Here is a 14816-nt window from a genome sequence, read left to right as displayed (position 1 = left end):
TAGAGCCAAAGCTCATTGGCTTCTCTTAGCATTGATTTCTTGATTAAAAACAAAAAAAAAACCTAGGTAGCTTTCCTTCTTTTGGTGAACTAGAGCTTTCCTTCTTTTAAAAAACAAAAATACTTAGATCTTGTTTTAAGTTTGGGCTAGAGGGTCATAGTAAGAGGCCCAATAGAAGCGGAGTGTTTTTTTCTCACAGCTCTTATTTTTTCTTCCTCTTAAAAAAACAAGAAAGGAAATGAAAAAGTTCTTCGTAAAAAAGGAGTTGTTTTTTCTTTTTTGTTGACAACACAGGAGTAGAATAGCAAGAGTTAGCAGCACCTAGCAAGGTTTTGTGTCTTCAATAACATCTTGTAGGCATTAACAGTGAAACATAGAAGAAAGTAATAATATCTTCTGCTTCTTGTTATTCCGTTATTTTTTGTTTTGTGGTTGGAGTTGGGGAAGCAAAACCTACAATTTGAAGAAGCGAAGGTTGATAATGAGCATGGTTCTGAAAATCGAACAGAATCGACTAGTTCGACCAGGTTAATCAGAAACTAATCCCCTGGCCGGTCTGATTAAGGTTAAAAACTGCCTGAAAAAAAATCAATTTAAAAACCGGCCAAAGCGACGGTTAATCGATGAACCGGTAAAATCGGTCCGGTTTTTTGAAGCTTTTCGGTTTGGGTTCAACGCCCAGAAATGGCGTCGTTTTATAGCTTTATTTAAAAAAAGACCCAGAGAACCCAACGAACAAAACCCCTCCCCAACCCCCTTTCTCTCTCTCTCTCTCAAGTCTGAAAAAACCCTAATCCTCTTCGATATCCCGATTTCCCAGCCACCATCGCCGATACCCTTCTCTGGTTGAGGGTGCTGTCGCCGCCGACACCCTTCTCCTCGGGTGGAGGTGTGGAACTGACCGACCTGTAACCATCGTTCCTCTTCTCCTCTTCTCCTCGCCCTCGCCGTCGATCTCTCTCTTCTCCTCGCCGTCTCCGTCGAGCTCTCTCTTCTCCTCGCCGTCGCCGTCGAGCTCTCTTTTCTCCTTGCCGTCGCCGTCTATCTCTTTCTTCTCCTCACCGTCGCCGTCGATCTCGCTCTCTGTCTCTCTGTCGCTGTAGAGCTCGCTGTCTGTTTCTTCTCCTCCGGTAAGCATTAAGCCTACTTCTCGAATTTGTTTTTGGCTTTATGCTTGTTTTGTACTGTTAATCTGTTGTTAATAATATTAATACTGATTGAGTTGCTGGGTTTAGAGTTTACTAATTCTAAGTTGCTGAGATTTTATTAATTTCTTATTATTCTGAGTTGCTAATTTGTTGTTGATTTGTTGTTGATAAATAATAATATTGTTGCTGGTTCTCTGATTTTCTAATTTTGTGAGTTGATTTTAATGATTATGATTTTTGATGATTAGTGCCTTTGTTTAGTTGAAAACTTGTTTGTCAATGTTGTTTCTTTTGGCAGTAGAACATTGTGTGTTTGTCATCTACCTGTATTTTGATCTACTTTGGTTATAAACTTTGATGTTTGAAGTTGTTTATGAGCTTTTATTGATAAATTATGGACAATTTATTATATGAAATTGTAAAATTTTAAATTTTATTTAGTTAAAAATTATTAAATTTAAATATTTGAAATTATATATTGAATTTTTAATAATTTTATTTAGTATTTAATTAAAAAGGTTGAACCCTGGTCGAACTATTGAACCAGTGAACCAGTCGCCTTACCAGTTCATTGACCGGTCTGATTTTCACAACCTTGATAAAGAGAAAGTGGTGGCAAGATGAGGATTATGATAAAGGGCGGTGTTTGGAAGAACACCGAAGATGAGATCCTGAAAGCAGCTGTTATGAAATATGGCAAGAACCAATGGGCTCGAATCTCTTCCCTTTTGGTTCGTAAATCCGCTAAGCAATGCAAGGCTCGCTGGTACGAATGGCTCGATCCTTCCATCAAGAAGGTAACGCTAACCACCTTATAACCTTAATAACTCTATTTGTCTATTTATTTATTTTACTTTTGCTGTCATTTGTATGCTGTTTACTTTTTTTAAATTTGTAAGTGAGTGGTTGTGTATCAAGTTTATGTATAATAGGGTTTTTGAATATGAAGGACAAAAAAGTTTTGATTTTTTTCAGTTTGATTGAAAGTTTATTCTTTTTGACATGAGTCTCTGAGAATGGATGGTTGTGCTGCCAATAATGATCCTTGATAGAGCTTTGATTATTAGGTTTTACTCAGTTAAGGTTTAATGTAAGTAATTGTAAGACTGCCCTAATGCCATTATTTAATTATTAAGAGAAAAGGACAAATAGGTCCCTGACCTTTTGCCCCGCAGACATTTTCGTCCCTGACCATTAAAAAATACTTTTAAGTCCCTGACCTTCACAAAACTTGGACGGATCAGTCCCTGACGGAGGCATTTGGACAGATCTGTCCAAATTTTGTGAAGGTCAGGGACTTAAAAGTATTTTTCAATAGTCAGGGACGAAAATGTCCGCAGGACAAAAGGTCAGGGACCTATTTGTCCTTTTCTCTAATAAGTAATTAATTATAGTTCTGGCTTGCTTTTTAATGTGTCTGGATGCCCCTGCATTTTAACCCTTTTTCGGCATTTTTGTGTCGACATGTGTTTTTCTACAATCTAGTCTTTTATTATAATGCCGTTTTTTCTGTGCAGACTGAGTGGACTAGAGAAGAGGATGAGAAGCTGCTTCATCTTGCTAAGCTTATGCCCACGCAGTGGAGAACAATTGCTCCTATTGTAGGACGTACTCCTTCTCAGTGTCTTGAGCGCTACGAGAAGCTCCTTGACGCAGCATGTGTTAAGGATGAGAACTATGAACCCGGCGATGATCCTCGGAAGTTGCGTCCTGGGGAGATTGATCCAAATCCAGAGTCAAAACCTGCACGCCCAGATCCTGTTGATATGGATGAAGATGAAAAGGAGATGCTTTCCGAAGCACGAGCCCGGTTAGCGAACACAAAAGGAAAGAAGGCGAAAAGGAAAGCAAGGGAGAAACAGCTTGAGGAAGCCAGAAGACTTGCTTCTTTACAGAAGAAGAGAGAATTGAAGGCTGCGGGAATTGATGTCAGGCATCGAAGGAGAAAAAGGAAAGGCATTGACTATAATGCAGAAATCCCTTTTGAGAAAAGGCCTCCTCCTGGTTTTTTTGACGTTGCTGATGAAGACAGACCCGTGGAACAGCCCCAGTTCCCTACTACAATAGAAGAACTTGAGGGTAAAAGAAGGATTGATGTTGAGACACAGTTAAGAAAGCAAGACATTGCAAAAAATAAAATTGCACAGAGGCAAGATGCCCCATCTGCTATACTTCATGCCAATAAGTTGAATGATCCGGAAACAGTACGGAAACAAACCAAACTGATGCTTCCGCCCCCCCAGATTTCTGACCAGGAACTGGATGAAATTGCAAGGATGGGTTATGCCAATGACCTAGCTGGGAGTGATGAATTTGGAGAAGGTAGTGCTGCAACACGTGCTCTTCTAGCGAATTATGCACAAACACCTGGCCGGGGAATGACTCCTTTACGAACCCCTCAGCGATCACCGGCTAGTAAAGGAGACGCTGTCATGATGGAAGCTGAAAACCTGGCGAGGTTGAGGGAGTCCCAGACACCATTATTAGGGGGAGAAAACCCAGAGTTGCATCCTTCGGATTTTACTGGGGTCACTCCCAAGAGAAAAGAGGTTCAGACCCCAAATCCAATGTTGACTCCCTCTGCAACTCCTGGAGTTGCAGGTCTCACTCCCAGAATTGGCATGACAACTGCAAGAGATGGTTACGCTAGCATGACACCTAAGGGAACTCCTCTCAGGGATGAGCTTCATATTAATGAGGATGTGGATATGCATGAGCGCGCTAAACTTGAGCTACAAAGAGCTGAAATAAGACGAAGTCTGCGCTCTGGTTTAGGAAGCCTTCCACAGCCCAAAAATGAGTACCAGATTGTCATGCAGCCCATTCCAGAAGACGCTGAAGAACCTGAGGAGAAGATTGAAGAGGATATGTCAGATAGAATAGCTAGAGAAATGGCAGAAGAAGAGGCAAGGCAACAGGCGTTACTTAGGAAACGATCAAAAGTCCTTCAAAGGGAGCTTCCTCGGCCTCCAGCTGCATCGTTGGAGCTTATAAGAAATTCTGTGATCAGAGCTGATGGGGACAAGAGTTCCTTTGTTCCACCAACCTCAATTGAGCAAGCTGATGAGATGATAAGAAGGGAGCTTCTTGCTTTGCTGGAGCATGACAATGCTAAGTATCCGCTTGATGAGAAAGTAAATAAGGAGAAAAAGAAAGGAGCTAAGCGTGTGGTAAATGAGCCTGTTGTTCCTGTTATAGAAGAATTTCATGAAGAGGAGATGAAAGATGTATGTATTTACTAATCTACTTCTTAGTTTCTTTCTTTAGCTTCTTTTGTGATGACATCACATGTTCGTGGCTTATGCGTTGATAGATAGTAAGTAGCATGATCAATTCTCACCCGTCGCTAAAAAGCTGCTTTCTGTTGTGGAGGATACACCTCTTGTTTTGCACTAACCTGAAGACTATAAGTCTAACCATTGTTAAGGTTGGGTACTAATAAGATTGAACAATTCTAAAATTCTGCTAGGTTTGTAGTCTGTAGATCCTGACACTGAGCCACCCGTTTTATTTGATGAGATTGTGCTAGGGTTGATTTGTTTGCTTAGAAGCAGTTGGATCACACAACTGCAATGTGCCAGTTATGCCACTGTATCTAAGGGCTGAATTGGATTAGGATTTTTTTTTTCTTGTGTGGTTTAGGGATGGTTGATGGTGTCTTGTTTGATCCGCATAAGTGCAGTGGCGTTGCACCTGAGATGCTCGTGTCAGTTGCTCTCCATGTCTAAGTTGTAGGTGCTTGTGTAGTTCATCCTGAAAGTGGGTAGGCTCTGATTTTCTGTGGCCTGTGTTAATGTGATTGTGCTTTGTTTGTTGGTGTGATATGTGTTTGTGATTTGCAGGTAACCATTACTATGTCATAACGTCTTTAATGTTTTCTGTTTTATAAAAGATTTTCCTGTTTTTCTAATAGGAAGTTAAATGTTTCTTATGATTACATGTTTATTATATAATCTTCTATTCTATGTATGATTGTAGTTGTGTTATGGCCTCACATTGTATGCAGCTGTCCTCCCTTTATTATTTTACTGGGTAAGATATCATTGTTCATAATGTGGTTATCAAAATTGAAATCTTAGTCTTATTTTTTATCTTTTAGTTTTATTCCTTTTTTTTTTGTATAATAAAAATTCAAATATGATTAGGAAAAAGAAATACCAAAAAGCGGGGAGGGGACCAGGGTTCCCACATACAAAAGCAAAACACAAACAAAGGCCTGTCAAAAATGTAAAGCTCTCCAATCTCTCAACATGTATGAGAGGGAAAGACCTCTAAAAAGATCTTGAGCTTTACACCAGGATGCTAAGCGTCTAATCCTATCCCATAAGATATGTTTATCAGAGAATCTGTCACTAAAGGTGCGTACATTACCTCCAAGCAGAGAGTCCAGATAGTGGCGAAAATTGCACTGGTCCACTTAATTTTTGCCTCTTTTCTATTACCAAACCCAACAAATCTAGTCAATAAAAATATATCTAGAGTTGCAGGGCACACCCAACATTCATCAAAGATGCTAAACAAATTGTTCCATAAGAAACTAGCTGTCGGGCAATGCTAAAACAGACAAGGGTACTCATTTTGGTGAGTACTGAGTAGGCTTTATGATTGATTGGCAAACATGCAAGATATTAGGAATTATGCTACCTAAGCATGCTGGGCCTGCCACCGTCTATCTGTTCAGGAGCCCAGTTTTTTGTAAACTGTCCAAGCCCATCCAATCGTAGACACCGTAAACCCTCATTTTATTACCTCATCTGCCTACACTTGCGTCTACCATCCTCTGTTCAGCTGTGGCAACCCACCCCCCCCCCCCCCCCCCCCAAACCCCCTTTCTCTTTTGCCCCCATCCCCCATCCCCCAACCAAAAACAAACACACATCCATCCTTTGAGTTCTTTGCTCCTCTCCCTATTTCTCCTTTAACTCTGATTATTTACTGGGACTTGTTTTCCTTCTATTTTTTTGCCTTTTGGGTTTCTTTGTGACTCTGATTATAAAGCATTCTGATAGGTGTTTTTCTTTTTAACATCCTAATTTCACGTGTCATTAGAATTAATGTGTTAATGCTGATTATTTCATATTATAACTTCATACATGTCAAATCAAAGTTTAATTTTGTTAAATGTGATTGTATGTCTATTTTGCTTGTTTATGCCTTATGTTTAACTATTTGTTTAAATGTGTTCAGTTTAGGCAGGATCTTGTGATCCATGTTACCGTCACATGTTGTACATATGTTTCTAATCTCAATCTTGGGTAGAATCTATATTGACAACATTGCTTGACTACACTGTCTATACCTATCCTAGACATTTAATACTCATATATCACTCTTTTTTTTCCCAAATTATTTTTGGTGGTTTTCTTCTCACTGAGGAGATTTTGTTATACACCTATTCTATATCTGTCCTTTATTAATATACTCTGTAGGTATGGATTTAATCTGATGAGTAGGTCTTTGTTTATTTTTGTTCTTTCAGTGAATGTTGTAAAAATAGCCCTGCAACTCTTTTCAAGGTTCCTTTTAGGTCATGTATTGTGACATCAACACATATTTTCTGTTTATGAATTATGACTTCATGCTATGCTAGTTTGATCTGATAGTCTCACTTTTCGGTTATAATCCTGCAATTAATTAATTATGTTCGGTTGTGTTTGCTGGTGATGTTTCTCAAGGGCACTTCCTTACTTGTTTGATTGTCAAGTTCTACCACGCCCTCTTACAAACATAACAAAAAAAGAAAGAGAAAAAGAAATAGAGCGGAACGTTAATGTTGACTATATTTCAATGTATGTCTTTTTGTTCATATCATAAATGGCACTAAAATATAACAAACTTCTGAGTTTTGAATTAGCTGGCTAATTACCTCGCTTATTATAATTTATGACGTTGTCATCCAAACTTTCCCTTGTAAGCGGGTTAAGGATACTGATTTTGCATTTTTTTTTTGTTTCTATTAGGCTGATAAGTTGATAAAGGATGAGGCCCATTATCTTCGGGTAGCACTGGGACATGAAAGTGAACCCCTTGAGGAATTCATTGAAGCACACAGGACTGGCCTGAATGATCTCATGTTCTTTCCAACCCGTAATGCCTATGGTCTCTCGAGTGTTGCTGGAAACATGGAAAAGCTGGCAGCTTTGCAGAACGAGTTTGAGAATGTGAGGAAAAAGTTCGACGATGGCAAGGAGAAAGTTGTAAAGCTTGAGAAGAAGGCAATACTCCTCACTCAAGGCTATGAGGCATGTTACTAACATTCTCCATGCCAAATGGCTTTAACTCAGTCAGTTCTGATTATGTTTTATTGCTTAAAAGCTGGCTTTGTACTTAGAATCACCTTGGTTGAGTTAGTTTTGTAATTGAGCAATGCTATTTTTGCCTTAGAGATAAACTGATAGGAACCTACTCACCTAGTCAATTGTAAATAGAGTATAGAGTGGATTGAGTGAATTGTTGCTAGAGTGGGTTCTGCAGTCAGGAATGCATTCTGTTATGCGAGAGGTGAGAGGTATACAATGGTCGGTGGAGTAGTGATGGGACTATATCAAACAATTTGGACATAGAATTCATGCTAGGACAGAGGTTGAGTCTCTTGAATACTCAACAATTTAATGTTATAAAACCAGTATTAATACATTCTTTGGAGTAGGATATTTGCACCCCATCGGTGTAGATAAAATCCTAGAGGTATTTCTTCTGCATTTCTATTATGTTCTATGCATCTATTGACACAATTTTTGTTACCTAAAATTGAAAATTGTAACTGAAAATAGTTGGAATTCAACCCATGAGTTTGAAGCAGTGACCTTCATGAATCAAAATTGATAAGGAACACATGGAAAAGAAAATTCCTTTTGTTTGATTTTGCTGTTTGTAAAGAGTCCTTTGTGCCTATACACAATGGTGAATAATATACTTCGGCTATTGCATTTTTCAGATGAGAGCCAAAAACAGTCTTTGGCCACAAATTGAGGCCACTTCCAAGCAAATGGACATAGCTGCAACCGAATTAGAATGCTTTGAAGCTTTGCAAAAGCAGGAGAAGTTAGCAGCATCCCACAGGATAAACAATCTATGGGAGGAAGTACAGAAGCAAAAGGAACTTGAGAGAACTTTGCAATACAAGTATGGGAATCTTATGGAAGAAGTGGAAAGGATACAAAATGTCATGGAACAGTACAGGATACAAGCACAAAAGCAAGAAGAAATCGAAGCAAACAATCGAGCTCACGAGTCAACAGAGACTGTTGCTGACAAAACTGGTGCACAGGATTCAGAGAGTTTTAAAGCTGCCCCTCTCACTGAAGAAAATGAAACTGCTATAGCAACTGCTCTGTCTCATGATGAAAGTGAAGCGGGCACTGTGCGAGACCAGACTACCGCTAGCCAGAAAAATGACGTGGATGTGGATTCTGATGATATAAAGCAAACAGATGACCCTAATGCAATACCGCCAGATGCTGCACTTGCTGCCAAGGATGACGCCGGAAAAGTGGAAGGTACCATCACTGATGGTCACATTGATAACGGTAAGGCAGCATTAGACTAGGGTGCTACAGTAGGAAATGAGGTGGAGAAAGATTTAGGTATGGGTGCTGAGAATTCACATGATAGGTGATAGCATACCAGAAAAAACCACTGCTTCTGATGAAGGGGATGAGATGCAAGTTTCTGATGGCAATTAAACCAAGAAATGCTCAAGCCAGTTCTGATATTGTAGTTTTTTTTTTGGGGGGGGGGGGGGGGCGTCAGTGAGGGTAATTAATGCTGGGGATTTCTCGAAGCAAATCTCTCAATCAAGGGTCTTGAACTGAATAAATTCCATGGAAAGTGAAGATATCTGATCCAAAAGATAGACGGGGTTGAAATGATCACCAGTTAAAGCTTGTTAGTATATGATGAACCTATAAATTGTACGAGCATTCTCAGAGACTCATGTCAAAAAGCATAAACTTTCAATCAAACTGAAAAAATCTAAACTTTTTTGTCCTTCATAATCAAAAACCCAATTAAACAATTATACATAAACTTGATACACAACCACTCACTTACAAATTAAAAAAAAGTAAACAGCATACAAAAGACAGCAAAAGTAAAATAAATAAATAGACAAATAGAGTTCCTAAGGTTATAAGGTGGTGGTTAGGGTTACCTTCCTGATGGAAGGATCGAGCCATTCGTACCAGCGAAAAGGGAAGAGATTCGAGCCCATTTGTTCTTGCCATATATCATAACAGCCCTCTATCATAATCCTCATCTTGCCATCACTTTCTCTTTATCAACCTTCGCTTCTTTAAATTGTCGGGTTTTGCTTTCCCAACTCCAACAACAAAATAAAAGAGACGAAACAACAAGAAACAGAAGATATTATTACTTTTTTTCTATGTTTTACTGTTAATGCTTACAAGATGTTATTGAAGATGCAAAACCTTGCTAGGTGCTGCTAACTCCTGCTATTCTACTTCTGAGTCGTCAAAAAAAAAAACAGCGGGTCCTTCCCTACGAAGAACTTTTTCATTCGTTTTTTGTTTTTTTAAGAAGAAAAAAAAAGAGCTGTGAAGTTAGGAAAAAAAACCACTCAGCTTCTATTGGGCCTCTTACTATGACCCTCTAGGCCCAAACTTAAAACCAAATCTAAGTTTTTTTTGTTTTTCAAAAGAAGGAAAGCTCTTGTTCACTAAAAGAAGGAAAGCTACCTATTTTTTTTTTTAATCAAGAAATCAATGCTAAGAGAAAAATTATAATATAAGTTCTGGAAAAAAGTGAAGTCTATTTTTGTCTTTAATATTTTTAAAATTTTTTAAAAATATTTTTAACGTTTAATTTAATTTAATTTTATTATTAATATTTTTAAAAAGTTTCAATTTTATTTTTTTTTTGTTAATTTTTCCACGGTCAACAAGTGATTACTCTTTTTTAATTTTATCTCTCTTTTATATACATCATCATCAAGCTCCTTGTTCACTTTTTCTTACCCCACCCATTTAACCACATTTCACTAATATACCACCCTATCCTAACACTTCAACTCATTATTGAATTCATCGCATCACCCTTAACCACCGCATCTCAACTCACCTCTATCATCGTCAACATCAACAATAGCAACTAACCACCAACTATTTCTTTATTCCCCCAACCCACCCTACTACATTATTTTTTCTACCATTTTCTATTTCAAATCCTTCAATATGCTCGTTCTCGCTCTCTCTCTCTTTCTCTCCCTCCCTCCCCCCTCTCTCTATGCACATGTGTGCCATTGCCTCCTTTACCTTATCCCTACCACCATCGTAACCATCTTTTTTCCCTTTCTTCTATCACCTCCACAAACCCATGCCTCTACCATCACACACCCAACTCAAACTCCACCTAAATTATCAACATCATCATAGTCATCATGAACAACCACAAAAATAATAAGACAGTAGTAGTGAGGATCGTGATGTGGTGAAAAAGATATAGTTATTGTAAGAACCAAAAAATTAATTAACCATTTAATTAGTGTAATAAATAAAATAAATAAAATAATAATAATTTAAATTGTTCGAAATAGGTTGAAAATGATAAAAATATAAATTAGAAAAATTAAAAGAGCAAATGGAGTTAGGAAAATCATTTGGAACGCGAAGATATAGTTTTTTTAAGAAAAATTGAGTACTGACTTAAATTTGTCTGGTATTGTGAGTGAGAAAAATTTATTTGAGTGAATAAATTTAAGAAAACTAAAATTTATAATTTGAGGAAGTAAAAATATTTAGAACACAAATTAAAACACTAATCTTAAAGATTTTGGTTTAAAGTTGGGCCAAACACACCAAAAATCGGACTTAGACCACAATTAGGCCCAAAACCCATTAACTAACACCCAATACCTCTCACCCATTAACTATTCAGCTCATTTTCATGAAAGAGAGAGAGAGAGAAACTCATATTGAGAGAAGAAAAGAAGAACCCTCATTGTCACTATTCACCATATTCTTCTTTTGACCATATGTTGTGATCCGGAAGTATTAAGAGAGGAAGGAGCATCTGAGGATAATATTGCAAATTCTGAAAGAGAGGAAGCTTTATGCAAAGCTGTCGAAGTGTGAGTTTTGAAAAGAGGAGGTGAAGTTCTTAGGTCATGTTGTGAGTAAAGGAGGAATAACAGTAGATCCTTCGAAGATTAAAGCGGTGATGTAATGGAGAAGACCGACATCAGTGATAGAGATTAGGAGTTTCTTGGGATTAGCTGGATACTGCCGAAGGTTCATTCATGAGTTTTCACAAATCACATTGCCAATGATAAAGCTAAGTCGGAAAGATACACCGTTTGTGTGAAAATCAGAGTGTGAGAAAATTTTTCAAACCTTAAAGGAGAAATTGACTTTAGTGCCAGTTTTAATCTTACCTGAACCACACAAACTGTTTATGGCTTAGGGTGTAGGATTTAAAGTGTAGGGTATAGAGTTTAGGGTTTAGGGTGTAGAATTTGGGGTTGGGGTTTGGGATTTATGTGTTTAGGGTTTGGGGTTTGGAATTTGGGGTTTCGGGGTTGGTGTTGGGGTTTGGGATTTGGGGGTTTGAATTTGGGGTTTGGGATTTAGGTTGGGGTTTAGGGATTTAGGGGTTTAGGAGTTTGAGGTTAGGGGTTTAAGGGTTAGGGGCTCGGGGGCTGAAGGCTTAGGGTTTAGGGTTTAGCAGTTTATGGTTTTTAGGGTTTTTATGATTTTATGGTTTAGGATTTAAAATTTTTGGATTTTTAGGGTTTATGGTTTATGATTTAGGGTTAGGAGTTAGGTTTAAACTTTAGGGTATACGGTTTAGAGTTTTATGTTGTTAGAATTTTTAGGATTTTTAGGGATTTTAGGGTTTAGGATTAAGGTTTATGGTTAGGGTTTAGGGTTTTAGGATTTTTTAGGATTTTTAGGTATTTTTGAGGTTTTTAGGATTTTTAAAGTTTAGAAATAGGGTTTAGGGTTAGAGTATAGGGTTTAGAGTTTAGAATTTTATGGTTTTTAGGATTTTATGATTTTAGAGTTTTTTTATTTTTAGGATTTCTAAGGTTTAAGGTTGAGGGTTAGGGGTTAGGTTTACGGTTTATGGGCTTATGATTTTAGGATTTTTTAGGATTTTTAAGGTTTATGGTTTAGGGTTTTAGAGGTTTATGGTTTTAGAATTTTTAGGATTGGGATTAAATTTAGGGTTTATGGTTTTAGGGTTTAGGATTTTTCAGGATTTTAGGGTTTAAGGTTTAGGACTAGGGTTATGGTTAGTGTTTAGTGTTTATGGTTTAGGGTTTTAGAATTTTTAGGGTTATGAGTTAGGTTTAGGGTTTACGGTTTATTAGTTAGGGATTTAGGGTTTAGGGGTTTATGGTTTGATGGTTTTTTAGGATTTTTAGAGTTCGTAAGGTTTTAGGATTTTTAGGATTTTTTAGTGTTTAGGGTTTAAAATTTAGGGTTTAAGGTTTATGGATTTAGGACTTTAGGGTTTTTAAGGTTTATGGTTTATGATTTAGGGTTAGGGCTTATGGTTTAGGGGTTTAGAATTTTAGAATTTTTTTAGGGATTTTATGATTTTTAGGGTTTAGATTTAGAATTTTAGGGTTTTTAGGTTTTAGGCTTTAGAATTAGATACTGTGAAACTTTGTGTGTTTACCTGTTAGAAGAATTTCAGAAACGACAAGAACTGAAAAAAAAAATATATCTTCAAAAAACAATACTTTTTCTTATAATTTTGCAAGGAATTAAAATTTTCACATCATTTATTTAAAATATAAATAACAATAAAATATAAAGATAATAAAAAAAGAGATTGCAAATTTAAATTTTATTTTGATTAAGTATAATATTTTTATCTACGACTAGTCATCCCCAATAAAGTATCAAAAATGTTTCACTATACACCAAATTTTGATGGTGATACTTGATAAATTGTTATAAATAAGAATACTTTGATACACCTAAGAAAATTCTTTATCTTTTGTCTATTAAGTCTAGTTCCACTTAGAGACGTCAACACTAAGAACTTAAAGCAATTCTGTTCCTGCTTGGTCGTGACCGAACTATTCTTCGTCTTGAAGGGTGGGTCGACCGAGCTATACTTCGTTCCGAGGAAGGAGCTATCTGACCTAGTGAGTGAATCACAATGCACCTTGTTCGCCAAATGAAACGAGAGGGGGAGCACCTGCAAAAAGCACTCCGACGCTCAAGTCAGTGAATGAGAATTATCGAAAAGAGTTTTTTAGCTTGGAACAATGATCTACCTTTTCAACTCGGACTGTTCCCTTTTATAACTCGGAAACGATAACCGACCGTTTTCTCATAAATTGATTATTTTGCCGTAACCGACCAAAGTCGTTTAATGCCATAAAATCGGTGACGTTAATACGTCGGTTACGAATAGATTTTGCCGAGCTATAACTCATAACGGTCATATCACAGCCCCCAAGCTTAACCTGAGCTTTGAATGAGGTAGGTTGAGCTTTCATTTAGACCGAGTTATAGTTCGGTATGAGGGGCCCCCAGGTCAACTTGACTCATTACAAATAATACTCTGCTTGGTTTTGTTTTTGTTGTTTGTTTGTTTTTTTTTTTTTTTTTTTACGGGAAGTGTAAGTTTTAATTAGAGTAAAATGAAAGGGAAAAGTTTGATGACAGATATTAATGATGGTACCGTTTCCCAAAGTGGGTTCGAGTTCCTAAGCAGACTTTGAACCGTTCGAAGTGGGCTTCTAAACGGATGGCTGTGACTTTAATCTGGGACTTGAAAGGTTTTTATTAATCAAACATTTATTCAATCTACTGCTTTGCGAAACAAAGGCTTGGTGTTTTAACTGTTGCCGTTCGAAAAGTCTTTTAGGATGAGCGCAAGAGGTTAGTTACACTATCCTTTTCTCTCTTTTGCTTTCCATTTTCTGATTTGTGAGAGAAAGAAAAATGGGTGAGAAAAAGGCGAAAGCTTTATCTAAGGTTGAGGATGATGGGTCGTATGGTTGGGTTGATGCCGATGTGAAGATTAGAGCTTCCCTTTTTGTTGACAAGGAAAGTGTGGAGGGTGTTAATCTGTCAAGGATAGTGAGGCCTGGTTTTCATATCAAACTAATGCCATGCAGTCGCATGGATCGTGTATTCCATAGGAAAAAGGATTTTGAAGATTTTTTTATGTATAGCTGCGTTCTTGAAGAATTATCTGTTAAGTTGCCGTTTACTCAGTTCGAATGTGCCGTTTTAAAGCAAATGAACTGTGCACCGTCCCAAGTTCACCCTAATGGGTGGGCGTTTTTGAAATGTTTTCAAATTCTGATGGAATTTCTGGGGATTGTTCCGGAATTGGAATTGTTTTTCTCACTTTTTCAAGCTAAAGGTGTTTGGAAAGGCCTTTGGGTTAACTTGAACAGTACCCCGGGATTTTCTGTTTTTAAACTTTACAAATCCTCTTTTAAAGACTTTAAGGAGATGTTTGTTAAGGTAAAATCTGCAGAAGAGGAATTTCCGTTTTATTTGGATGAAAATCTTGGGGAAAAATTTCCCCTTTACTGGTGCTGTCAACCCAATCATATACTGGGTCCTGAGTTTATAACTCCTCGGAATGAGTGTATACTAAGTTTTCTGATGGAAATGGTTAATCAGGGTGGCCTACTATCTGTATCAGACTTGCTTCCATGGGAGGAAGATAGGACGTCTG

At 37.5% G+C, this 14816-nt stretch overlaps 1 protein-coding gene across 4 annotated transcripts; it reads left to right on the top strand.

The window, feature by feature from the left end:
* Positions 1-741: 741 nt before the first annotated feature.
* On the top strand, positions 742-9051 carry LOC130959522 (cell division cycle 5-like protein). 4 transcript variants are annotated; one of them, XM_057885301.1, is made up of 5 exons: positions 742-1130; positions 1696-1945; positions 2666-4375; positions 7109-7390; positions 8086-9051. In XM_057885301.1, the coding sequence occupies exons 2-5, from the start codon at positions 1769-1771 to the stop codon at positions 8695-8697; spliced, it is 2781 nt and encodes a 926-aa protein (XP_057741284.1). In that variant the 5' UTR covers positions 742-1130; positions 1696-1768; the 3' UTR covers positions 8698-9051. The 4 variants fall into 4 exon arrangements, with proteins under 4 accessions (XP_057741284.1, XP_057741285.1, XP_057741282.1 ...); XM_057885302.1 differs by having other exon boundaries at positions 1667-1945; positions 7109-7363; XM_057885299.1 differs by having other exon boundaries at positions 1667-1945.
* Positions 9052-14816: the final 5765 nt, after the last annotated feature.

The sequence above is a fragment of the Arachis stenosperma genome, chromosome 2 (genome assembly GCF_014773155.1).
Source record: "Arachis stenosperma cultivar V10309 chromosome 2, arast.V10309.gnm1.PFL2, whole genome shotgun sequence".
NCBI lineage: Eukaryota > Viridiplantae > Streptophyta > Magnoliopsida > Fabales > Fabaceae > Arachis > Arachis stenosperma.
Note: the sequence above shows the minus strand (reverse complement) of the source record. Positions and strands in the feature narration are given on the sequence as shown.